This window comes from Aethina tumida, chromosome 1 (assembly GCF_024364675.1).
Source record: "Aethina tumida isolate Nest 87 chromosome 1, icAetTumi1.1, whole genome shotgun sequence".
Taxonomy (NCBI): domain Eukaryota; kingdom Metazoa; phylum Arthropoda; class Insecta; order Coleoptera; family Nitidulidae; genus Aethina; species Aethina tumida.
The window spans coordinates 28,859,976-28,885,807 of NC_065435.1; the positions used below are offsets into that span (position 1 = coordinate 28,859,976).

General features: G+C 34.5%; 1 protein-coding gene across 1 annotated transcript; it reads right to left on the reverse strand.

Moving 5' to 3' along the window:
* Positions 1-20,770: 20,770 nt before the first annotated feature.
* Positions 20,771-21,999, reverse strand: LOC126264191 (uncharacterized). Its single transcript, XM_049961048.1, has 2 exons — positions 21,907-21,999; positions 20,771-21,402 (listed from the first exon to the last, which is right to left on the reverse strand). The coding sequence occupies exons 1-2, from the start codon at positions 21,958-21,960 to the stop codon at positions 20,887-20,889; spliced, it is 570 nt and encodes a 189-aa protein (XP_049817005.1). The 5' UTR covers positions 21,961-21,999; the 3' UTR covers positions 20,771-20,886.
* Between the last annotated feature and the right edge of the window lie 3,833 nt (positions 22,000-25,832).

A 25,832-nucleotide genomic window follows, 5' to 3' on the forward strand; every position in this document is an offset into this window, starting at 1 on the left:
AAAAAATTAATCAACACCATATTCGCAAGTTATACTTTAGATAAAAGATTTTAATGTAATGTGTTTGAAATTTAAAAATGAGTAATAGATTGGGCGGTAGTTTTTCTACAAAAGTTAGTTCGGCTCAAGCTAAACTGAATTTGGGTAAATGTAAAAGAAAAGCTGCACACATTAAAGTAGCTTTTTACACAAATACTGCTGTAGGATCCCAGGTTTTGCGATGTTTTGTCGTATAAAATAATCTCTTTCCATAATCGGTATAGCGATTATAAGTACAGCAATTAAGCAGAACGAAATACTCTCACATTAGCTGTCAAAATTGCCAGAGTTGTCAAAACGTGCGGACTCCTTAGGAACTCGTTAGGAATATTTAAACAATTACAATAATGGCAACTTGATGCCATTATTGTGGAGATGTCGATTACTAGTCCTGAAAGTCACGGAAATAAAATTAGTTGCAGATCTATCGTCGACATACAAAAACTGTCTGTGATTCTGATAGATAATTAACATGTGAAAAGAAATTGTTTTTGTTATCTTTGTTAACTTTATATTTCCATTAGAATAGATTGCTGCTAAGAGAAGTTCAACTATTATAATTTAATTTGAATATGTGATACGAGGGATGAAATTGACGTGAGGGATGAAATTGAAAACAGGATAACTAGATGTATATACACATAAATAAAATTTTAATTAATTAGTAATTACAAAACTAAACGAACATTTGGGAGTGGGTGTGGGATTGAGTGACATTTTGCGAACTCTCAAGTTTCAATTACAACGAAGGAATTTTGTTTATCAAATAAAAGAAAATAACATTTATGTTGCTAAGATTACGTTTCCTTGTGACATGTGCCAGACGTTACAATATAAACAAAACATGTCCAATTAAACCTTATTCGAAATATGTAATTTATAAAAAAGTTTTGTTGTTTCAAGTAAATTTGATTTGTTTCTTTCATAGTATTAATATTACATCAAATTGTGGTTCAGTTATATTTTTAATATATTTCTATTTGTTTTAATCGAAAGTGTCAACAAATTGACAGAGAAAAGAAATATCGAGATGTTTTTTTGTATTTGTTATAATAACTTTAAAGTGATTCATTTATTTAATGACCACGTTACAAATCACATCTGTGTGTGAAATGATATGGTCAAATGTCACGTGTTGATTACCAGGAAACTTTTGCACAAACAGTCAGGTGAGATTCAATACGATTGTTACTATCTGTGGCTGTACAAAATAATCACAAAATCAAGTAACTAGACGTAAAGACAGCATTTTTATATGGAGAACTTGAACACACCTATTTATGACTTAACAAGAAGGGTTGGATCATGACGAAAACATGGTATGTAAATTGTACAAGTCACTATATGGGTTAAAACAATTCCCTCGCTGCTGGAATGCAAAATTCGACTCTACACCGAAAAGAGTTTTAGTAGTAGTTTTAGTATTTATACGGAACAAATTTTAAACAGATTTGAAATGACTAATGCTAATCCTAATATTGTTCCAGTCGACCCTCACATAAAGCCACAGTAGGAAGATACTACCTCACTTCTGCTGTTCATAATAACACAGCTTGTTCCGTCAAATTTTATTTGGCTACCATCGCAAATAATCTGACTTAGAGACAATAGATTTGTTGCCAGTTTAGGAACACATAATACTTTTGTAAAAAGCACCTTTTTGTTTTGACCTTCATCGTCATAATGGTCCAACCTCACTTGTACTGAACATTGCACAGATTATACTTTGTTGTCTGCGACTCTGATTTTATGTATGACAGGAGCCGTCGTATTTTCAAGCATGTTCTTACGTCTTGTCATGTGTGACGATGCACCGGAAGCCACTTGCCATGGGTCATTTTGGCTGGATGTTGCCTCAAACACAACAGCATATGATGAACTACTTGCTTTTTGTTGAACATTCTTGGTCCTGGATTTGCATTTGAGGACTTTTATGACCTTACTTATATAGTAGCTCCCTTACTTACTTTGTTTCTTGTGGTTGTTCTTATTGACTGAGAATACTGTTGAGTCACTTTCAGATTATTTAACATCTTGTGATAGTTTTGATTTCACAGCAATTGAAGTTATCTTCATGCCGGAGCTTTCAATAGCAATAATCATTGGTTGATAGGACTCTGGTAGACCGGAGAGTAGCAATGTAACTAGCCATTCATCGTCAACTGCGAAACCAATGTTTCTGAGCTTGTGAGCAGTACACATAATTTTGCTCACATATTTCATCATCAAATCATCATCAGTCATCAAATACTTATGAAAACGTATCCCATACTTCTTTTGCAGTACTACTCTCTTGCATGTGCACGTAATTTATTTAGTCAACTAGTAAATTTATCTTAGTTTTTGCCTTTGTGTCTCGTTTTGTGTCCACAATGACACATGTGGTGGGGTCTATGCAGTTCCACAACTCCTCTTGCTGTAGGTATGTTTTTAGAGCAAATCGCCATGTTACGTAATTATCTCGGCCGGTTAACTTTTCAATTAATGCCAATTGATTGTTTGCTGACAATTTAAGAACCCTTATTCCAGATGTTACGAGAAAACACTTTTAAATTGTCGTATTGACGTTTTAGGTTAACTTCATTACTTTTGTCAGTAAGTAAGCCATTCTGGGCTTCCCTGGGCTTTTCTGGCTCCATAACCTGTTAATTTTTCTTAAAAGAATTTATTATTTCAGAAGAAAAACTTATATTTAAGAATTTAGTGTTAAAATTACAACTTAACTGTCTACAGGCGCACAATTCAAATTACAATTTTAACAGTTTATGTGTAGTTTCAGTACACTCCTACAGGTCATCACAACAGTTACAATTGGATTCCCAAGAGGAAATGAAACATTATTTGTTTTAGGATGTGTTATAAATTTTCATTCTTTATAATAGCCTAAGCTACATTGCGCTGTAAATTGAGAAGAATGCTTCAGATAAACTACTTTTGGTTAACAAGACAGCATTAAATTAACTGAGGAATGCATATTATCAGATTTTGTAAGCTGGGTCACCTCGTTGATTAATATTTATGTGATCCCATTTTCCGCACATTTTGGCAGACTGAAATATCCTCTTTCTGTAATTCGCCAAATAGCATTATAGGATCGGACACCAATCAAAACAAAATTACACAAAGATCAGTTGTCAAGATTGTCAGTGAGTTGTCAAAAAATACGAGCCGAAACTGAGACTGAGACGTCTAGCCATTAGCGCTACCAAATAATTCCATTCAATTAGAAACGTTAAATAATTACTTTAATAACAAGGAGTTTATTTTCTATGAGAAGGCTCTTCTAATTCTTAGGGCACTTGGTCTAAAATACTTTAATACAATTCAATATACATAAATTTCAACACTGAACCATAAATGGTGTGGTGCGTCGTAGTTACACAATTTCGACATCACCTCCTTGGGGGTGACCGAGTTCCAAGAAGTTTTCTGAGTTTTGGAGCTGGGAGACTTTGCAGGAGTAGGGGTGGCTAGTTGGGACAAAGATTTGGGATTAGCGTTAGGAGTAGGGGTACCATCAGAGTTTACCGATAGTATCCCTAGTTTAGACGACAAAGCTGTGTAAGCACTCTTTCACTCTCTGTATCTCACCTTCCAGTTCCAAAATTTTATTCCTAAGGAAATCGGGTACCTCTGGAAACGTCAGCAGACTTTTGGGGTTTATTGAGTTTTTCACTTAGCTTTTCTTTTTCCCGGACCCTACACATAGTTTATTGGTTTAGTAACCGAGGTTACAAGCCAAATTAACAACTCTTCTCTTTCGATTATGGTAACTATTATAACTAAATTCAGACAAAAGATGGACGAACAACTCAAAAAAAAATTGTAATTTTCAACAATATTCCCTGGTTGCTACCCACACTTTGAACAATTGACAAAAGTCGCTAACAATAAGAAACTTTTCTGTTGTTATCAATGGCAGAGGTAACGATCGTCATTTAACCAAGTTTCGGTAGCAACTACGGAAAAGTGGTGGTAGTGATATTTTCGTTTTTATTTAGTGGCCCTATTAAAGTTCCTATTAAAAGACAAGAGCCGAGAAATAAGAAAAGGAAAAGGAGGCCCAAATCCAGGTTCTATTGGCAGAAAGGAAAGCGGTACCACATCCAACGACACAGCTAGTTATTGTAAAGCCTCAGTTTTGATCGGTTACCTTAGAGTACATTAGAGTACCAATTAATTCTCTGTATCGTGTGGGGTCTTTGAATGGTTTGAAATCTCTATTAAATTTTGAGTGGCAGTCATACAGTGTTTTAATTGGATTGCAATCTACCATTCTGAATTTCTCTGAAATATATTTTTTTTGTTTGAGTGTTACTCCTTTCTTACTTCGGTTAATTTCTATTCTAAAGAAAAACCTAGCAATCTTTGATCTTCAATTTCTCAGCTGATTCTCTCTTAATTTCATTACCAGTTTGATTTTCGACAGTTCTTTTGTACTCCTTAAATTTTTCAAAAACTTCTCTCTTTAACTTAAGGAAAAAACCTGGCACCACCTATTATATTCGTCTATTAATGTAAGAAGATATCTTGATCCACCGCGAATCTGACTCCCATTGGTCCGCAGATATCTGAATGAACAATATTCAGTAACTGCTTACTTCTTCCTTCTCTATCAGTAAAGGGTTTCCTTGCTTGCTTACCTCGTTGACATTGTCACACCACATGGGTAATTTATCATTATCCAATTTATTACCGTGTACCAGTCGCTTTCTGTACAAATCCTGTACGCCTTTATAATGTAGGTACTCTAGTTGTCTATGCCACAGGACCATTTTGTTTGAATTTCTATGCATTATTCACTTGTAGACATTTGAATTTCGTTGTATATAAACATATTACAATATTTTTCATAAAATCAAGTAGCCCAAAAAGTTTTCTTTATTTGTTTACAACAAAACTCTAATCAGTTCAGACTTTTATTTCATGAGAAACACATCTTTCTGAAGTTGCTCCTACGCTTCAATTCAAAATTAATAGTTAAATATTCTCTCTTTATTAATGAGGTTCTTCCTCATTGAGAATTGTAATTAGCAGAAATACTTATGTACAGTAGTGCTAGAAATGAAACCGATCTTACCAAACTGTTATTTTTAGGGAATAGTTTTGGCTAAATTCATTATTTATATTTACAGGAATTCCCAACTAAACACAGAATAAGGCTCCATAAAATGACACATTGATTTGTTTTCAGAATAAATTTTGATTATTTTTTTATTGGAGCAAAGTGGGGGAAATCTACAAGACGTAGTGCCGGACTTTACCGACTAAAAACCCCTCTCCGGGCACCGATCCGAAGATCATGGCCTAAGAGTAGTTAACCATAAAGGTTTAGGAAAATAGAAGGGAAAATTAAAGAGGTACGTAACAATCGCTACATAGTAAAGAAAAGATGTCCCAAAGAGACGCAGAGGTCTAGACAGCCAAGAGACAAGGTCTCTTGTACCTGTCGGATTCACAGGGTTGGATATCATGCAAGCATGCAATCTCCGGATTGGAGTGTTGAAAGATAGATCTCCGGAGGTTGAGGGCATGCTATTTTCTCTGAGGCTATGAAATATGAAAAAATATGCAAGAAATCCGAAAAAAGGTCAAGAAAAAGTCACAATAAAGGAGAAAACAGCAATACCAAGAAACCGTCTTCAAAAGTTCTATCAAAAAGGCTGAGGACAGGAATGTTCCCATTGGAGTTCCACATATCTGTCTGTGTATAAAGAAGGTACTTTCAATTTATGGAAAGTTTTCCATAGTATGGGCAAACGTTTCAACTCAAATAACATCTGAGAATTAAGCATGTTTATAGTAATTATAATATTAGAATTGTGCCGTAGTAGTTCTTACTTATATTTTAATCTGTAATTTATGACGGAAAATGTGATTCATAAATAATTATATTGTGTATATCTGTATATTTTTCCACTGAATAATTGGATGTTAAAAAATCGGCAATGTGTCGAAACCATTTTATAACACCAAACTAACATTAAAATATCGACATAAGTTAAACAAAGTAGTTTTATTTGTAAAGTTATGTTATATTTAAATATTTGGGAATCTCATTTATGGTCATCCACTGTAGGTTGAAATACAAGGATGAGATTGATTCGAAACAGTTTTACCATCAAAAATATTATAACAAATTGAAAAATCATCACGATATTCCTTTGCTCTGTCAATTTGCTGAGACAGTGGATTAAAACGAATTATAAGAAAAGATATAACTGAACCACAATTGGGTGTTATATTAATACAATGTAAGAATCAAATCAAATATGTTTGGGAGAAGACAACTTTTTTATAAATTACTACATAGTTCTGACATATGCCATAAAGAAACGTAATTTGACATGTTATTTTATTTTTTGACAAACAATTCGTTGCTATTGATACTTGTTTGCAAAATGTCACTCAATCACACACTCACTCGTTTTATTTTTTAATTACAAATTAATTAAAATTTTATTTGTTTTCAATTCTATTCCTCACCTTATAGTAGTTGAAACTTTTCTTAGCAGCAATCTATTCTAATGGAAATATAAAATTAACAAAGTTAACAAAAACAATTTCGTTTTACATATTAATTACCTGTCGAAAATAAATGTCGACGAGAGATCTGCAACTGATTTGATTTCAGTGACTTGCAGGGCTCGTAATCTAAACCTTCAGACGGTAAGTTGCTATTTTTGTAACTGTTTAAATATTTCACCTTTTTAAATCAACAGTAAATTCACGTAGTTGATTCTTTCAGCTTGAATAAGTGAGCGACAGATTTCAACTATGCACTGAATTTTTCTCCTTCACCTTTATTTATCACCCTCAAACAACACTAATATACCAATCTTTCCATATTTGATAATTTTATGTCGTAAATTATTTAGATTCTTCATGTCTGGATGACAAGTTCAAATAATGTTAACACAATTTATAAACCAAATCATGAAATAGTGATTTCTATTTCACAATTTTCTGGGGAAATAAAGATTTGAAATCTTTGTTGGGTTGAAATTTATAATTAATAGATTTATCTGTTGCAGTTTTGTTAAAACTTTCATCTACTTTAGTGCATATATATTTTTAGTGTTTCCATATTTTCTTGGGAGTAGGCATGTTTTGACAAAACACTGACAACATCATCGAGAACTAAAGTTGTAGTATTTTCGTTCTGCTTATTCGGTTATCATAAAATCGCGATACCGATCATAGAAAGAAGTAATTATATACAATCAAACATCGCGGAGCCTTGTATCCTATTAAGCAGTATTCTTCTAAAATATCTGTAATAAGGTATATCATAATTGAAATGAAAGTTTATGCTCTTATAGACATTCAAGAAGTGAGACACAATTTACTTGCTTTACCTGTATGCTCCATACTTGCTTCAAAAATATGTTAAAATCGTGGTAGTAACTCTCCATATGCGTTGGGATGTAGATGGAGTTCTTAAATACTTTATTTAAATTTGCATTCTGTAAAAAGAAATAATTTTTGAGGGTATTGCAAAAATTATCTTCAAAAATTGATTGAATAAATCATATTGTAGAAGAGAATGAAAAACACAGTGACCAAAGATTTTTTTGAAAGAAGGAAAATAACGGAGCGATTTTTAATTAGGGATGTCTCAATTTGATTATACGGCGTTGTAGTGCGTTGATTCAGTCAACCAAAGGGGCGGTATATATAACACGATATTTTACTACTAAATACTCTCTGTACTCTGTAATATTGTATAACTTTGGTTAACTTTCGATATATATACAAATCGGGATTTTTTTTTACAGTTTCTAAGACATTTTGGTGTTTTGTTAATATATCTTATCTCCTAACTTTATTTAAGTGAACTTTAAATATAATTGGTAATATTTTGATACAGCAAAATAAAAGCCCACGGGAAATTTTCATGTGGCTTGATTTCCGAGTATTTCATGATTAATTAACACTATTTGAAATCAGAGCTCCGAAATAGATATATTTCGTTATTAATGTAATTGTTACAATATTCCGCCTTGATTAACTGCAATAAATTCTGTATCTAAGGGAATCCAAATTTAAAAAAACAACAGAACACTTGTTGTAATCTAGCATCTGTAATTTACAACTGTTCCCGAAACTTAATTTAAAATATTAACAATTTCAACATTCAAGAGATGCTGTGAAACTTTAGAACAGTAGGTGTCTCACCATTCAAAAAAAAACAACAACATATGCGCCATTAATTTATTTCAGATATAATTCATAAGGAATAACACATAATTTCTAAGGAAAGTCAAATTTGATGATTAACATCAGTGGATCAAATTTAAATGGAAAATGTGTGTGGTTTAAATTAACGGTTAAGACTTGAATAATACTATTTGGAGTAAATAATTAAATTATTTATTAACAATTTCTTAAAACGAGAGAATAAGTTTTTGAGAACTCTGGTTCTGTACGTGTGTTTTGACAACTAACTGTCAACTGATGTTGGAGATTTTGCTTGTTGGACGATTTTATAATGGCCTTACCAAGTACACAAAGTTGTTCTTCTAAATTGTCGAGATATTCTGAACACAGGATCCTATAATAATAATCGAGGAGCTATTTTCCTGTCACAGTTAACTGTGTAGCATTCTGCTGATATAATTTAATTTACAATGCGAAAAAATATCTTATTCTTGAAAATAAAGCTTACGCTATAACAGAGTCAAGAATTGAGACGCAATTTACTTGGAAAATCATTTATTTAGAATACCGATCAGACATGTAGTAGATGTTAAGATTCTGCATATAGCATATAGATAAACCAAGTAAATTGTGTGTCACCTCTTGAATGTTTATCTTTCTTTTCAGTTATATTATACCTTATTGCACGGTAAAGTAGTTTTTCTAGAAAAATACTACTTAATATGATCCCAGGTTCCTATAATCGCGATTATAAGATTAGCAACTAATTAGAATGAAAATACCCCAACATGCCCAAGTAGTCTAATTTGTCAGCAAGTTGTCAAAACCTGCGTAGCGGTTACGAGCTCTCAAGAAAACGTGGAGACACTTAAAATATATATGCACTAAAGCAGATGAAAATTTCATCAATATTACAAATGAGCTATTAATTATAAATTTCAACTCAACAAAGATTGCAAAATTTTACACAGAAAATTGTGATTTGATTTTGTTTATAAATTGTGTTGTCATTATTTGAACTTGTCATCTAGACATGAGGAATCTAAATAAATTTTGACATAAAATTAGCAAAATTAGAAAGATTGGTATCTTAGTGTTGTTTGAGGGTAATAATCCAACCAAACGTGAAAGAGAGAAATTCAGTACCTAGTTGAAATTTGCCGCTCACTAATTCTTGCTTAAAGAATCAACTACGTGAATTATTTTTTGATTTAAAAAGGTGACATATTTAAACAGTTACAATAATAGGAACCTACTGTCCGAAGGTTCCGATTACGAGTCACTGAAATCAAATCAGTTGTAGATGTCTCGACGACATTTATTTTCCATCAAAGGAATACTGTCTGTGAATCTGACAGATAATTAACATGTGAATAGAAATTGTTTTCATTAACTTTATACTTAAATGCAGAAATATATTTTGCTACTAAGAGACGTGGGGGATGAAATTGAAAACAAGTAACTTGCCTGATGTATATACACATAAATAAAATTTTAATTAATTAGTACTTACAAAATTAAACGAACATTTTGGAGTGAGTGTTGTATTGAGTGATATTTTGCAATCTTTCATGTTTCAGTAGCAACGAAGGAAGATTGTTAGTCAAATAAGAGAAAATAACATTTATGTTGCTAAGATTACGTCACCTTATGATGTCAGCCTGTCCAATTATAGGCAAGAGTTATGGTTAATTCAATTAAACCTAATTCAAAATATGTGGTTTGGAAACACGTTATCTTCTTTCAAGTAAATTTGATTTGATCTTATATTGTATTAATATTACATCAAATTGTGGTTCAGTTATATTTTTTGTTATAATTCTATTTGTTTGAATCCACAGTGTCAACAAACTGATAGAGCAAAGAAATGTCGAGATGAGTTATAATAACTTTAATGATAGAACTGTTCCAAATTAATTTCATCCTTATATTTCTACTTACACAAAATGACTATAAATGTGGTTCCCAAATATTTAAATATAATATAACTTTCCAAATAAAACTACTTTGTTTAAGTTTTGTGGTTAATTTAATTAATTTTAAACTCCAATTAGTTAGTGGAAAGAAGTACTTAAAAGATATATACGACATAATTTTTTAGAAAACACATTTACTGATTACAGTACAGATTAAATTTTAAGGAAGAATTACTTCGGCACTATTCTAAAATTATAATTAGAATAAACAAGCTTAATTCTCAGATGTAGGATGAGTTATAACGTAGGTCCATACTATCGAAACATGGGACTCGAGATGGCGATATGTGGGACAAGAATTGAACTTCTGTCCAAAGAAAATTTCGACACGAGGCGGATTCAGGTAGAGGCGTTACTTACCAAAATCGATACCTGGGATTTCGTTAATGGTGAAGTATCAAAGCCAGTTATATGTCAGGGTGACACAAAAAGTGAATCAGCGCTTAAAACGTGGATGTAAATAAGATAAAAAGGTAAATGCGGACATGATCCTATGCATAAGCCCATCGGACCTCAAGAGTATCAAAGGATGCGAGATTTCCAAAGATGTATGGCACTTTTGAAACAATTATTTTATATATTTTATATATTATATATTATTTGATTAAGTATAAATAAAATTGGATAACGATAAATTACCCACGTGGTGTGGCATATATCAATGAGATAAATATGCAAGGACACCCTTTACTGCCAGAGAATTAAGAAGTAAGCAGTTACTGAATATTGTTCATTCAGACATCTGCGGACCAAAGCGAGTTAGAACCAGAGGTGGATCAAGATATCTTCTAACATTTATAGACGATAATAGTGGATGGTGCAAGGTGTATTTTCTCATGTCAAAAGGAGAATTTCTTGAAATATTTAAGGAGTACAAAAGAACTGCTGAAAAACGAACTGGTAATGAAAGTAAGAGAGAATTAGCTGAGAAATTGAAGATCAAAGAATGCTAGGTTTTTTTTGGAATAGAAATTTACCAAAGTAAGAAAAGAGTAACACTTAAACAAAAAAAATATATTTTAGAAAGTTAACAGAGATTTAAAAATGTTCAAAGACTCCACACGATACAGAGAATTAATTGGTACTCTAATGTACTCTAATCCAGCCGATCAAAACTGGGGCTTTACAATAATTAGCTGTGTCTTTCTGACAATCGAACCTGGATTTGAGCCGCCTTTTCATTTTCTTATTTCACGGTTTTTGTCTCTTAATAGGAACTTCTTCTGAAATGAAACTGGCGATGTGCCGTGTGGCCCCAATAGGACTCTGAAGCACTCAAACTTCTTGCAGGCACGCTTGCTGTTTACTCATTTCATGACCGCTAATTCAGTTATTAAACTGTTTATAGTACGAAAACCTAAACTTAATTCAGTTGTTTCTTGGATTGGTAACCAAGGTTACCAACCAGGTAAACAAATTTTTTTATTTGTCTGAATTTAGTAACTAACTAAATTCAGACCAATTCAGTTACCATATTCGAAAGAGGAGAGTTGTTAATTTGGCTGGTAACTTCGGTTACTAAATCAATAAACTATGTGTGTGAACTATGTGTAGTGTCCGGAAAAGAGACAAGCTAAGTGAAAATCTCAAACCAAATGTCTGCCGACGTTTCCAGAGGTACCCGATTTCCTTAGTGTTCAAATTTATGTATATTGAATTGTATTAAAGCATTGCATTTTCTTCAGACAACAGAAGTATGTTTTACTTTTGATTAATGAACATATCGCCTTCATTGCTGTTGGAACCTGAATATGTACAAAATGTAATTTGATTTCAAAACTGAACTTGAACAATTATTTGGTAACAATTTCGTCGTTGAAAAGACGAAAACTACAAAAGAAATAAGTATTTAGTCTTTACACGTGAGCTGTTTGTTTCGTTTTTTAGCTTTCAATGCAAACACAAATTTAAGCAATATCGTTTTGTCATGAAAATATTTTGGTTTATATTCAAAAAATAATAATAATTTTTTCCAGATTGATGTTTTTAATGAACTCAGAAGTCAGATTTATCTAGTAATAGAGGTCCTTATGATATTCCTTCTACAGCATTGAATGAATTGTGGATTATCATTAACAAAGCCTCTAAAAATGGAATTTAACTTGTTTTTAAAATGTGCTTTATTTCCTAATGTACAGAAAAAATCATTTATTACACCTACCTTAAAGAATGGAGATAGTTTACTTGTAACAAATTTAGGCCTGTATGAAAAATGTTTTGTATTCCATAATTGTCCAAAAAAATTCATTTTCAAAATAGTTCCAAAATATTATAAATGAGAGTCAACATGGATTTTGCAAATGTAAATCTTCTGCGACCAACCTTCTTATTTATAACAATTCTACAGTTGTTGCTCTTGAAAATCATTTACAGGTTGATGTTGTTTATACAGACTTTTAAAAGGCATCTGATAGAATCTGCCATGATTTATTGTTTGCTGAACTAACTGGGCTGGAGTTGTCAAGTAAGTTTTCCACTGTAGATAATCATAACGATTGTAATGTAAAGTGATTAGTTTTTTTAAAAAAATAAATCAACATTATTTTCGAAAGTTACACTTTACATAAAAGGTTTTAATGTAATATGTTTGAAATTTAGAAATGTGTAACAGATTAGGCGGTAGTTTATCTAGAAAAGTTGGTTTGGCTCAAACTAAAATAAATTTGCGTAAATGTAAAAGAAAAACTGGTGAATATTCTGGTGCACTGATTGCAGAACAATTTTTAGATGGGATGGACAGTAATTTAGCATAGAAATTCCATCTTAAAGTATGCGTTATTGTTGAAGAAGAAATAATGTGTAGAAATAGTTAATCTTTCCATTTCTCTGTTAACATCAACTATTATTGACTAGTAATTAATAAGTCAACTTAGTTGTCACGCCCTTCCATATTCTGTCATTGTCAAAACTTTTCGGGTTATTCATCAAACTCTCTAATACCCTCAAAAATTATTTCTTATTACAAATTGCAAATTTAAATAAAGCATCCTAAGAACTCCATTTACAACTCAACGCATATGGAGAGTTACTACCACGATTTTAATATATTTTTAAAGCAAGTATGGAACATATAAGTAAAACAAGTAATCGTGTCTCACTTCTTGAATGTCTATAATTTCGTAAGCGTTCCTTTTAATTATGTTGCCCTTGTTGCAAGTAGATTTTTAGAAAAATAATGGTTAATAGGATTCCAGGTTCTGCGATGCTTTGTCGTATAAAATAACCTCTTTTTATAATCGGTATCGCGATTATAAGATCAGCAATTAACCAGAACGGAAATACTTCAACATTAGTTGACTAAGTTGTCAGAAAGTTGTCAAAACGTGCGTACTCGATAGCAACTCTCAAGAAAACGTGGAGACACTAAAAATATATATGTAATAAATCAACAAAAGAATGCTATTACTTATAAATTTCTACTGTAAAAAGATTGCAAATCTTTACGCAGAAAATTGTAGAATAGAAATCAATATTTCATGATTTGGTTTAAAAGTTGTGTTGACATTATTTGAACTTGTCATCCAGACATGAGGAATCTAAATAATTTTCGTCATAAAATTAGCAAATATGGAAACATTAGTAGAATATGGGGCACTTGAGACAGACAGCGTAGGTGTGACGTCACGACTCCCCCCTCCCCTCCGGCGCCAGTGGGGCACTTGAGACGAACAGCGTAGGAGTGACGTCACGACCCTGTCGGCACGTGCCGCCCATCTGTTTGGGTGGTTGCTGGCCTTTGTCGGCAAGTGAGCACGCGCCACCCCTCTGTTTAGGGCGGTTTGTAGCCTTTGTCGGCATGTGGGCACGCGCCACTCATCTGTTTGTGATGGTTTATAGCCTTTGTCGGTATGTGGGCAAGCGCCACCCTTGTCGTGGGCCACCTCAGACCAAAAGCGTAGAAGTGACGTCACGAGTGTATGACATGCGCACCTTTCGTGGGCCACTTGAGTCCAAAAGCGAAGGAAGACGCGTATGCGCGCATTTGTTTATTTTTACCTGTTCGTGGGCCACTTCAGACCAAAAGCGTAGAAGTGACGTCACGAGTGTATGAGTCGTGGGCCACGTCAGGCCAAAAACGTAGGAAGACGCAAGAGTGAATGAAAATGCAATTAATTTATAATTAGGATTTTATTATTGTGTATTTATATAATGTATAATTTTTATTATTATTTCGTAACAATTTGAAATGTGGCAAGTGGCTTGGAGTAACCACCAATGAGTTGTTGACCTGTGAATACAAGCAAGTATTTTTCCGGTTCAAACTTCTCGATGTTGGCCTCCAGTACATGGGTCGCTCGATTCGGCAGAAACACTACAGTTTTTTCCAACTCCACCAAGACACTTTTACCGAATGTGCCATTCACTATCCTCATCCCGAGTATCAAATGACCTTCTCCTTCCTGTAGACTGGTCAGCTTGGATATGGGTTTTCTGTTCTGATCGGTTACAGCGTTGATTTGTTGCAAATCCATGTTTCTGTTCACTGCTTAGAGAAATATTCATATAACATACATTTATACAAAAGTTATTAATTATTTGTACTTACCCTGATTAATGATGATGATAGTGATGATGATGGTGATGGTAAAACGAAAGCTGCCACTGATGGAATGATACCGATGAGAATGAAAATGTAAAAAGTAAAGTTCACCTTCACCCTCCCGACCAATAATCACAAAATAGTGTTGGTGGTGGTGGTAGTAGTAGGCGTGACTTGACAGAGTAAATCCAACTTGTCTGTACAAGTTATCATATCTCAACTTGAATGAACGACAATGATGCACAATAAAAATGTCATAGTCGTAAATTAAAATGTATGTAAATAAAACAATGAAATAGAGTATACAGTATTTATTTCACAAAATTTATAATATTTTACAAATATAATTACTAAACTGATAAACATACAATAATTACAATATAAATTTAATTATTATTAATGTAACATTCGTACATATTCTAACAATTACAAACAATTATCGGTATGAAGAGGAAGAAAAGGAGAGGGGAATGCCGTTGTCAAGATTTCTATTATACTACATATTATACCATTTAACAAAATAATATTTTCAATGTCGCACATGTGTAAAAGTACACAACTGTCTGCTCGATATAAATTTACACAATTAAATATCGGATCGTATGATAAACAAATTTCTTCGGACACTTTTTGAAATGTAACTGATAAACTGCTCATCTCCTCCGATTGCTCAGTTGAAATATTCTGAATAATTCGAATAAAGTTTATCCATTCTTCAATGTCAAAGGACACGTTGGTTTCATCTTCACAGGTGTTCACTATTCTAACTACAGGTGTACAGTCTCTGACAACACTTAATCCACACTCAATTTCATATTGGCAAACATGACTGAATTCGTGGGTGGTGCAAAACAAAAGATGTTTTTCTTTCTGAATCTCTACTTGAAAGTTCCTCCACATGCGATTCAACTCGGCATTGTAATTGATGCCTTGCTCCGCAATATCCACAACTGTTGTTCCACAAGAGTCCGTAAAGTTCATCTCGTTGTCTTTTTCTTTTTACGTTATCTATTATTACAATTTTATTCACTATTTAGTCTGCACGGACCGAGTTTTGAAACTCTACTAAACATACATACACATACACAAATAACGAAATCTCACCCAACTAACCCCCAGAAAATTGTACAACAGGTCTCGACAGATCTCAACATGTCTCTACAGGTTACTCTACAACGTTATTTTTGTCAATCCATTCTTCTTTCTTATAACCCAACCATTTGACGAGTAATAAATTACCCCGTCTACGTAAAACCTTTTCGATTAGAAACAGGTCAGGGTGTTTTGTCTTTTGCAGTTCTTGTTCATAAAAACCACCATTGATTATGGTACCCTCAAGATCTTTTAATATGTACGTTCTCGGATTGCTGTGCACCACTTTGAATATCTTGAAAACTTCAGCGGTCCAGTTTGGAGTGTATCCCTTTTCAAACACATGTTTTGCTTTGCTAATTCGTACAAAATCACCGACGGAAAATTTTCCCTGTCCCGTCCATATTTTAATGCCAGCATACACATCTCTGTATAAACGTTCTTCATTTTCCTTGTTCACATCCGACGGTCTCATTTTAATTGTTCGATGCACTGTATTGTTATAATCCGACACTATTTTAGGAATTACGTCTAGCCACTTGTATTCTCCATTCAGTGAAAAATGTTTATACAATTTCTCCTTTATTGTTCGTATTACACGTTCAGCCATCGCTGCTTTTTTGCTGCTAAACGTATTGTAATGATTTATGTTGTGCTGCTTCATCAGTCGCTCGAATGAACTGTTGAAATATTCTATGCCCTGATCAGTTTGAAGATTTTTCGGTCGTCTGTCCGTCAGTATTTTTGCAAATGCTTTTGCCACCTCGGTCCCCGTCTTAGATTTTAATGGTTCCACCCATAAATACTTTGAGAAACAATCAATCACAACCAGTATGTATTTATAGTTTCTATTGTATTTGGCATACTTGTCCAATATTCCAAGATCTGATTGCCACAAATCATCCAATCCTTTAACAACGGTTTGTCTTCTTGGAAAATTTATACGCATCGGTCGGTGTAGTTCATTTACCAGGTCAATTTTATCGTTGTGGTGTTTGCGATTGTTGTAGTTTTTGTTGTTGTTGCTGCTACCATGTCGAGTCTGTTTAGCCATCTGTCAACTGAAGGGTTTCACTCGCACTTTACTGATTATCTGATTGTGTCGCTGGATCTAATCGGTTCATGAGCCATGATATCCATTCTACAGTTTTATCCAATCTCTCTTTTATAACAATTATTTCGTATTCATGATCCTCAAACCTTTTATCTACATATTCCTTGTTTACTGCGTCGAGAAGGTTCGTGGCTGCCAAGACATTACACAATTTTCGACTTTTACAATCAATATTTCCGTCTCGAGTAAACTCAAAGGGTAGTAAGACGGGTTTGCAATTTTTATGATCCTTATTGCTGAACTCTTTGCGTGAGGACTGTCCGAACTTGTTCAGCCCCATTCTTACACTGATTAAAATGCATTAAAATTTTTAATTTATTATTCCACTCTCTTTTAGTTCTTCAATGATTGAAATAATCTCATTGTCATGTGCGTTATTTCCGGCATGTTTTGACGAAACCAATAGTTTTAGACGTTGTACCAGTTCGTTTACATCATCCCAATAAACGTATTCGATGGGTTTATTCAACGTATTACAGGGTACTCGTCGTTGTTGCCGTCGTCGTTGTTGTTGTTGTTGTTGTTGTCGCTGTACTTCACATCCTCCTCCTCCTCCTCCTCCTCCTCCTCCTCCTCCTCCTCCTCCTCTACTTCCATTGCCAGTTGATGAGCCCTTGTTTGATTGTTCCATAAGCGGCTTAATCACTTTTCTGTATTTTAGCGTATTCGTGCCTCTTATAGAGCCATTAGGTGCATAATTTCTTCGATGTACATTAGTACACTTTAAAATTTCTAAATACGCTTTTGTATCGTGTCTTGTTAAAAAAAACGGGACTTTTTTAAACAGCAACTCGTAAATGCCTTTTCGTCCGTCGTACGTTCGACCTCCAATTGTAAAACGATCCAGTTCGGTATCGAAATTAATTTCAGAATTTCCAATCAACCATCGCTCCGTTTCTACATCGTACTTTACACCGTACGTTTTATCGACCTCCCTATTTTTAGAGTCATTTAAATACAGGTCCAAGTATGAACGAGTCAAAGGAGTGTAGACGATAGTCGACATGTCGTTTGTGCTATCATATGAACCATCACTGTTACTGTTCTTGGACAAAGTTGATTGTTCCGGATCGTAAAAAATTTCATCTTCAGATTCTAACTGTTTGGAAACGTCATCGTCGTCATCGTCGTCCATTTTCTTCAATTGTGGTGGGTCGCTGTACAACTTTTGCTGTGTTGTTGCTGGTGTGGTCTGTTTTGTAGAATTTTTAAATTTGGCCGTCAATTCAGTTAATGGTTTGGTGATTGGGGTAAATAGTTCACCCAACACTGCTTCACTATCCAATTTGTCTTGTTTAAGTAACTGGTATTTTTTTCGTATGTTGCGGGATAATTCATCGATTTTACGCATAACCTGAGTATTGTTTGACGACATTGTCACGACTGTTTCCGTTGTATGTTAAACTTACACTTTTATATATTGATCAAATCCTTTTCGGAAGCGTCCATTGTCCAGAGGAAAATCTTTAATAATCACTAAACAACCATAATTTTCCCTCCAACAGTCGCAGCACAATTCCTTGAATCGTTCGTACGCCATGTCGGGAGACACATGTTCGTTGTACACATACTTTAAATTTTTCTCGTCCTGTCGAAATAGTACAATTACATTGCTGTTGTCGCGAATGAGTTGCTTGGATACACTGGTGTATGTTTGTGCTACAAACATGGCATCGATATTCTTGTGTCTACACATGGAGTAATACTCGCGAATTTATTCTGTTTTTCACATATAACATCGTCAAATATAAATACCGAATTGCATTTAGCTTCCGACGGTTCAATCAACTCATCCTTGTTACTAAACTGAAAATATTCTATTCCTTTGACACGATTTAAAACGGATTCGAGCAGTTTGTACTTTGGCTGATACAGAGTTTTTGAATATACGTAAATATTTTCAAAACGTACTCCGTTCGGATCGTAAATTAAAGCCAGTAATGCATTTGTTTTTCCACAATTTGAAGGTCCAATAAACAGAGCTCTGAATGAGTTGGGTAACAATTCACCATGCCTTCTGTTTTTTACACCTGTTGCTGCTTCGTCATCAAGATAATCTAGATTTTCAATGGGTAACTTTTGACGTTGTTGTATGTACTGCATGATTGGTTTGTCTTACACTGAAGCAGTTTAAAATTTTGACTAGGTATATAAGTATTTTACAAAGGAATAAAACAAAAGATAAATTTACAGCAAAAAAAAAATTTATTGTTATTTCTTGAGCAACTCTCTTATAATGCCTAACATTTCAATTGTACATATCATAAGTTTATCGAAACTCTCTGGTTTACATAAAAATTGTAGACAGTGTGATGGATTTATTGCCTCTGAAGAATCGGACATCGAAGATAAGGACGGTGATGATGTGGTAATGTGTGAAGACAACTCAGCGTGTAAACCCATCAGTTGATTGCTTTCGTACACTGCACGGAATATGTAAAAACATTCACAAGTATCGGGTCCCTCGACAGTCGTTGGATTAGCCCAAATACATGATTCAAAATGTGTACCAGAAGATTCGGTGTAAATCTCGCGCACATTAACAACCTTCTCAATTTTATTTTTATACAGTTCAAGTCTCTTGATTTTTTCCCGATCTATACACGTTTGAATAAATTCTTCAATTTTTTCTAAGGTGTACTTGATGATCGGTGACAGCGACGGCGCCGATGACGACGACGGCGACGAAGAGCTCGGTACCGATGACATTTCGAAACTAAACGTTAAATATAGACGGTTAATTAATTTATAGAAATTCATTACAAATACGGAAATATGAAAATATAATTTAGGTGTAGGGTTTATGTGTTACGACTCTGTGTCGATCCGCTAATGATAAACTGCTCTGCCCTATTTAGGATTGTTTATAATCATTAGGCAAACATTAAAATAGTTTTCTCTCAAAATATTTTTCCCACCCAACATGTGGTTGCAATCTTATCAACCACAACAGGTTGAAGGGTGTTTACTGTGTCGAACCGCTAATGATAAACTGCTCTGCTCTATTTAGGATTGTTTATAATCATTAGGCAAACATTAAAATAGTTTTCTCTCAAAATATTTTTGTCACCCAACATGTGGTTGCAATCTTATCAACCACAACAGGTTGAAGGGTGTTTACTATGTCGAACCGCTAATGATAAACTGCTCTGTCCTATTTAGGATTGTTTATAATCATTAGGCAAACATTAAAATAGTTTTCTCTCAAAATATTTTTGCCACCCCACATGTGGTTGCAATCTTATCAACCACAACAGTTTGAAGGATGTTTACGACCCTGTGTCGAACCAATAATGATAAACTGCTCTGCCCTATTTAGGATTGTTTATAATCATTAGGCAAACATTAAAATAGTTTTCTCACAAAATATTTTTCCCACCCAACATGTGGTTGCAATCTTATCAACCACAACAGTTTGAAGGATGTTTACGACCCTGTGTCGAATCGATAATGATAAACTGCTCTGCCCTATTTAAGATTGTTTATAATCATTAGGCAAACATTAAAATAGTTTTCTCACAAAATATTTTTCCCACCCAACATGTGGTTGCAATCTTATCAACCACAACAGTTTGAAGGATGTTTACGACCCTGTGTCGAATCGATAATGATAAACTGCTGTCATTTTTAGGATTTTTTATTATGATATTTTTACTACTCGTACACACAATTAATTTTACAATACATTTCTTGGTGTAATTATTCTAACTACAGGTTTACATTTTAAATTTCTAAATCTAAACGGATTTTCGAAAACATCCCGCCAGCAATTCATTGCAACAATACTTTCACATTCCTTGTTCTTGTTGATGTTGCCGTTGTTGTTGTTGTTGTCAGCCGGTACGTCGACGTCGACAGGCTTGTTGGATTCCATGTGTTTGCTAGTGTTGTGGACGTTGTGGTGTTTACACAATGAAATATTTTCTCGTTCTATTCACATTGTGATGCCGATATCCAACTTATATTTAAGTCACAGTGCGTACAATTTCACTTAGCGGTAGATACTCCAAAACACAATCGTGCACGATTACGCAATATGCCTTTGTTTTCTGGGGAAATGCGACCCTCGATTCAATTTCCAATTTAACATCTATAGTACCCAGTTTCAGTGCTGTATTTCTTTTGGAGCAATCAATAACAAATATGGTATTATCCTTAAACGTTGAATAATCGAGTAGAGGTTGCTTTGCTTGGGATGCATCATGTTTGAAATTGTTAAAAAACTGAGTATAGTTGTAATGCGATTCGGTATAACTGTGTTTGGCAAAATTCAAACCCTGTCGTTCAGCTGGATAATATTCACCGTTCAACACGACCCGTACTTCCGAGGCGTGCATATTATCAAAGACGGTCGTATCAACCGAATCATTTTCTCTTTTGTCCGATTGAAAAGCAACAATTACAAATCGTGGACTCTCCACAGCTGTACATGTTTTCACACCCCAAATTTCCTTCGTTGATCCAGTTGTTAATTGTGGCAGTTCATGATATTCCCATCTTCTGAATGGTAAAAGTATAGGTTTATCATTTTTTATCGAATCCAACAATTTTATTTTCAGCATGTCATTTGGAACAACAATGGGTGCTTTTAGACAAATGTTGGTCATTTTGATGATACCTGAGGTGGGTGCTGTATCTTTCAAGGATTTACACACAATAGCATCTAGATCGCTTCGAGCTCTGACCAATCTTAAGGTGTGTTTACCAAATTGAGCTAGTTTATAGTCGATAAACAGACCAAACAGATGATGCAGTGGTATTCTTAAAACAAACGTTGACTTGTTCTTGGTCGTAACTAGATTGTTTGGGTAACACCATCCTGCCGTACTCAAAATATTGCTATCCATTTGATTGTAACAAAGATATCCTCTAATTGTGGAGACGATTCCCGGTGTACGAACAGAGTCCACTTCTTTTCCGTTTAGTTCGTAAGTGATATTGTCAAACATAAATGCACCAGCATTGTTGACCAGTGAAACTTCACCTTCACCTCCATCTCTTCTCAGCTCCCCTTCAATCACAATTGCCGCCTCGTGCATCAGTACCCAGGAATCCCTCTGGTTTATGGAGATTTCAATAACGTCGTTATTATTGAATGATTTTATGTATGGGTAATAGGTGCGAGTTTCCATTTTTTGAATTGTTTCGTCGTACCGTGGTTTGCGGTAGACCTCGAACACCTGATTGTACGACGACATTGTAACCCAGTGATTGTAAAAACAATACGTTGTCTAGAGTCAAACGTTGCTTCGGCCTGCGCTTCTGCTTCTGCTTCTGTTTCTTCTTTTGCTGTTGATAATTAAGCTGATTCACACACGATGACGGTTTTTCATATACTGATGGATTTGTACTGTTGTTGTCCGAATTATAGTAATCGAAAGTCAAACCCATTTTACGTGAGCTTTTTCAATTCCAATCGGATAATAATTTCCTCCCCTCGGAAATTAACAGGTTCAAAATTTTGATCCAAAATCTGCAGTGAAATGTTTGAAATTTGATTTCTGTTCACTACGGGGAGATAGATAATATGTCTTGGCGTTTCGTCAATCGCGTAGCCAGGGTTGCTGTCCAATGCAAATTCGTAGATGGTGTGTGTCGGTCTGTCCTTGTAAAACGCACCCGTGGTAATGTTACAGTCGATATGTAATGTTTTCACCTTTACTATATCCACAGGTAAGTCAGATTCGTAAAGTGTTCCTGTTTCTAGAAGTTTTGCCGAAAAACCCAACAATTTCCCAACAGAAGACGGTGTGCTGAAGTCAATTGCAAGTGTTTCGCTATATATTTCACACTTGAGGGTGTTATGGTTAGGTTTTATCGATAAAATCTTTCCTTCCGCTAACTCATCTTCAATGGAATCTTGAATAATTCTCTTTCGTAAATATTTTTCAATATCACTTATTTCATATGCACCCTCGGGGATTTCTATATATCCGATACGATTGGCTATGTTCCGGTAGTTAAACGTATTACAATTTGAATCAATATTCGGAATACTGTTGTACGAATGAAATCCAATTAAGGCGAGCCCGTACTGTACTTCGGGATCCAACTGAATAGGATTTACAAAATCGATATTTAATATGTGGCTGGTACTTGTAAGAGTAAATATATATGACATTGCTCTCACAACGTTTCAAATAAGACTGAGTAATAGTTTAGCTCACTGCTTATTTAACACAAAATAATAGGAAAACGCAACAACAATAATAACAACAACAACAGCAATTGTGGATGTGTGTGCGTGTGAGTGCGTGTGTGTGTGTGTGTGTGTGTCATCAAATAAAACTCAATTAAAATTAATGATTTTTCTTTATTATTATTATTATAGTATGACAAAGTATTCATTGTTTTATATTGTATAAAAATTTCAAGCAGTAACGACCACAGGATGACTCATTAAACTTCTGCTCAGGGTGTACATTGTAATAAATTTGACAATTTTTTCCCATGTATCGAATTATCTCCAACGGTGGTTGTAAATCCCCAAAACTATCATAATACTTGACTTGATTTCCTCTCTTTGCGTAACAAACCCAGTGAGTTCCGTAATTTGTTGAATCGTCCAGGTTCACGACGGCACTTTCGTTTTTCTTAGGATACAAAGGTAGAGCGTCACGCATAAAAACACCTCTAAAATAGGGTATTTTCAATTGTTTGGCAAATTTGATTATTTCATGATCGTAGAGTGCTCGTGCGGGCACTCTTATCGGTAGTTTTTTGGAATTTTTTCCAAGAACAAACCGTACCCTTTTGGGTTTTTTCGTAAGTACAATCCACTACCCTTTTTTCCTATTTGCTCCATGCGTTGATTGTGTCGTTTCTGTTCATCTAGATTCTTTTTTGCATTTTTCGCGTCGATTATTGTTTTTGCCACACCGGCAGCACCACCCATTAATGCTCCAAGACTTGATAAACCAGCGAGAATTGGCAGTAACGGCAGAATTCCTCCTTGTTTCGAACTAAACGGAATTGTTCTAGGTATCTTCACGTTTTTTCGACCCCCAATTCGTTTAGTGTTGACTTTGGCTATTTTTATTGCCGCTGCAGCGATTTTTCGTAGTGACTTGCTACCTGGTTTTATGTCGACCGATTTTAAAATCTTTTTATCGATTTTGTCGACAATGTCTTTCTTGAATGAAATTTTTGATTGGTGTTGTGTACGATGACCCATTCCGAGCTTCCTTTTTATCTTCATTCCCGTTGTTACAAGCCACGCGGCTGCTTTTTCACCCAAATTAGCGTTCTTGGATTTTACACGGTTCCACGCCTCGTTTTCCAAAACAAAGTCTGCCTTGTGTCTATCCTGCAGCGATTTATTTTCCTCGTAGGCAATGTCGTGTCGTTTACAGGCTTTGTCCAACTCGTTGATACCTGTATCACCTCTCGCTAGTCGTTTTTTCAATTTTGTACCAGGACCACAGTACTGATAAAATGGTAGATGTAATTCAAACGGTAAGTTGTCAATAACAGAGTTTAATAAACCATTACCGCGATACTCAATGACCAACATTGAAATGAAATGTCAGCACTCTGTACATCATATTTATCACCGATGTTTTCAAACAGTGAGGTAATTGAAAAAAAAACATTCAAATTTATTTGTAACGTATATTTTTAATATTAAATTTTTTCTCAATACAATATATATATATATATATATATATATATATATATATATATATATAAAATATTATTTATTTCGTCTTTTTGCATCGAGGGAGACGGCTATTCCCCTCGCTGTTGCACTTGATGAATCCGCAATGATGCGGAGCCGTCTAGCCTCCATTTGGAGACCAGCAAGTGTCGCCGCAGCCTCAACGGCGCGGCGCTCTGCCGCTTCGGCTTTGGCTACAGCGGCCTTAGCCACCGCCTCTGCTGCCACCACCTCAGCGTCCTCCGCTGCCGCATCTGCCTCAGCCTCTCTCCTCAATCGTTGGTGACGTTCACCCTCGCGACGTCTAAACGCCTTTCTTTCCCCACGAGTGAGACCGTGAGGTGGATACCGGATGATCGGTAGATTCTCCGTCCTTACGTAAAAATCTGTGTCAAAAAAGGAAGGCCCGCCGCAATCGTCGTCCCAATTTTCCTATATAAGAAAATATATGTTTAATAAGTAAATTGTAATAATATAATAAACTAAAAACTCAGCTCAATCACGTTTGCCCTGACTGACATATTGCCAATGATTTTAAGAATTAAATAAAAATTCTAGACTGTCTAATTCTTCAGAATACAAATGGTTTTAAAGAAAATACCCCACTCTGGAATTCACTGTTTACACCTACACCCTTGTTGTCAACCACTCACAAGTAACCATCCACTCCCATCAAATAGATAAAAAGAAACAACCACCACCTAATGAAGTGAAACAATCACCACCCTAGAAGAAACGCCCCCACATTCGAAATGTAATGGTAGGGATGGTGGTGGTACAAGGTCTTATATTTAGAGTCTTCCGCTCAGATTTTCATATTCTTACATTAAACATCAGTTTATTAACACTGTTGACTGTTATTTGAAAGAATAGCTCTGTTGATCATCCTCACGAATATTTTTGTTTGTATTTTTTATTTTATTTTTAGACTTCTACTTCACCTTTTTATTCTGCTATCATGGGTAAGTTGTTTTTATTTATTTTTATTTATTTATTTATTTGTGTTTATTACAGAAAACAACGCATTCCACTTTGTGAATGATAATGATGATAATAATCTTGAATCTTCAGACATCATTTTCTACGTTATAGATGAACTTGGCTTGACACCAAACAATGGTAAATTGATTTATAAATATATATATGTATACAAATTATTTATATATTTATTAATTTATTTATATTTTTTTTCCAAAAGCTGAATCCTCCGTTGTAGATAATGACGATGAGTCCTACAACATGAGTTTACACATA

What these genes read in the sequence shown, in the direction of transcription:
- LOC126264191 (XM_049961048.1), bottom strand. Translation starts at nt 21,960, where the DNA reads ATGCACGAGGCGGCAATTGTGATTGAAGGGGAGCTGAGAAGAGATGGA. An exon ending in TGAGAAGAGATGGAGGTGAA is followed by an intron (nt 21,403 to 21,906) that starts GGTGAAGTTTCA and finishes GAATATCATGAA; the next exon opens with CTGCCACAATTAACAACTGG.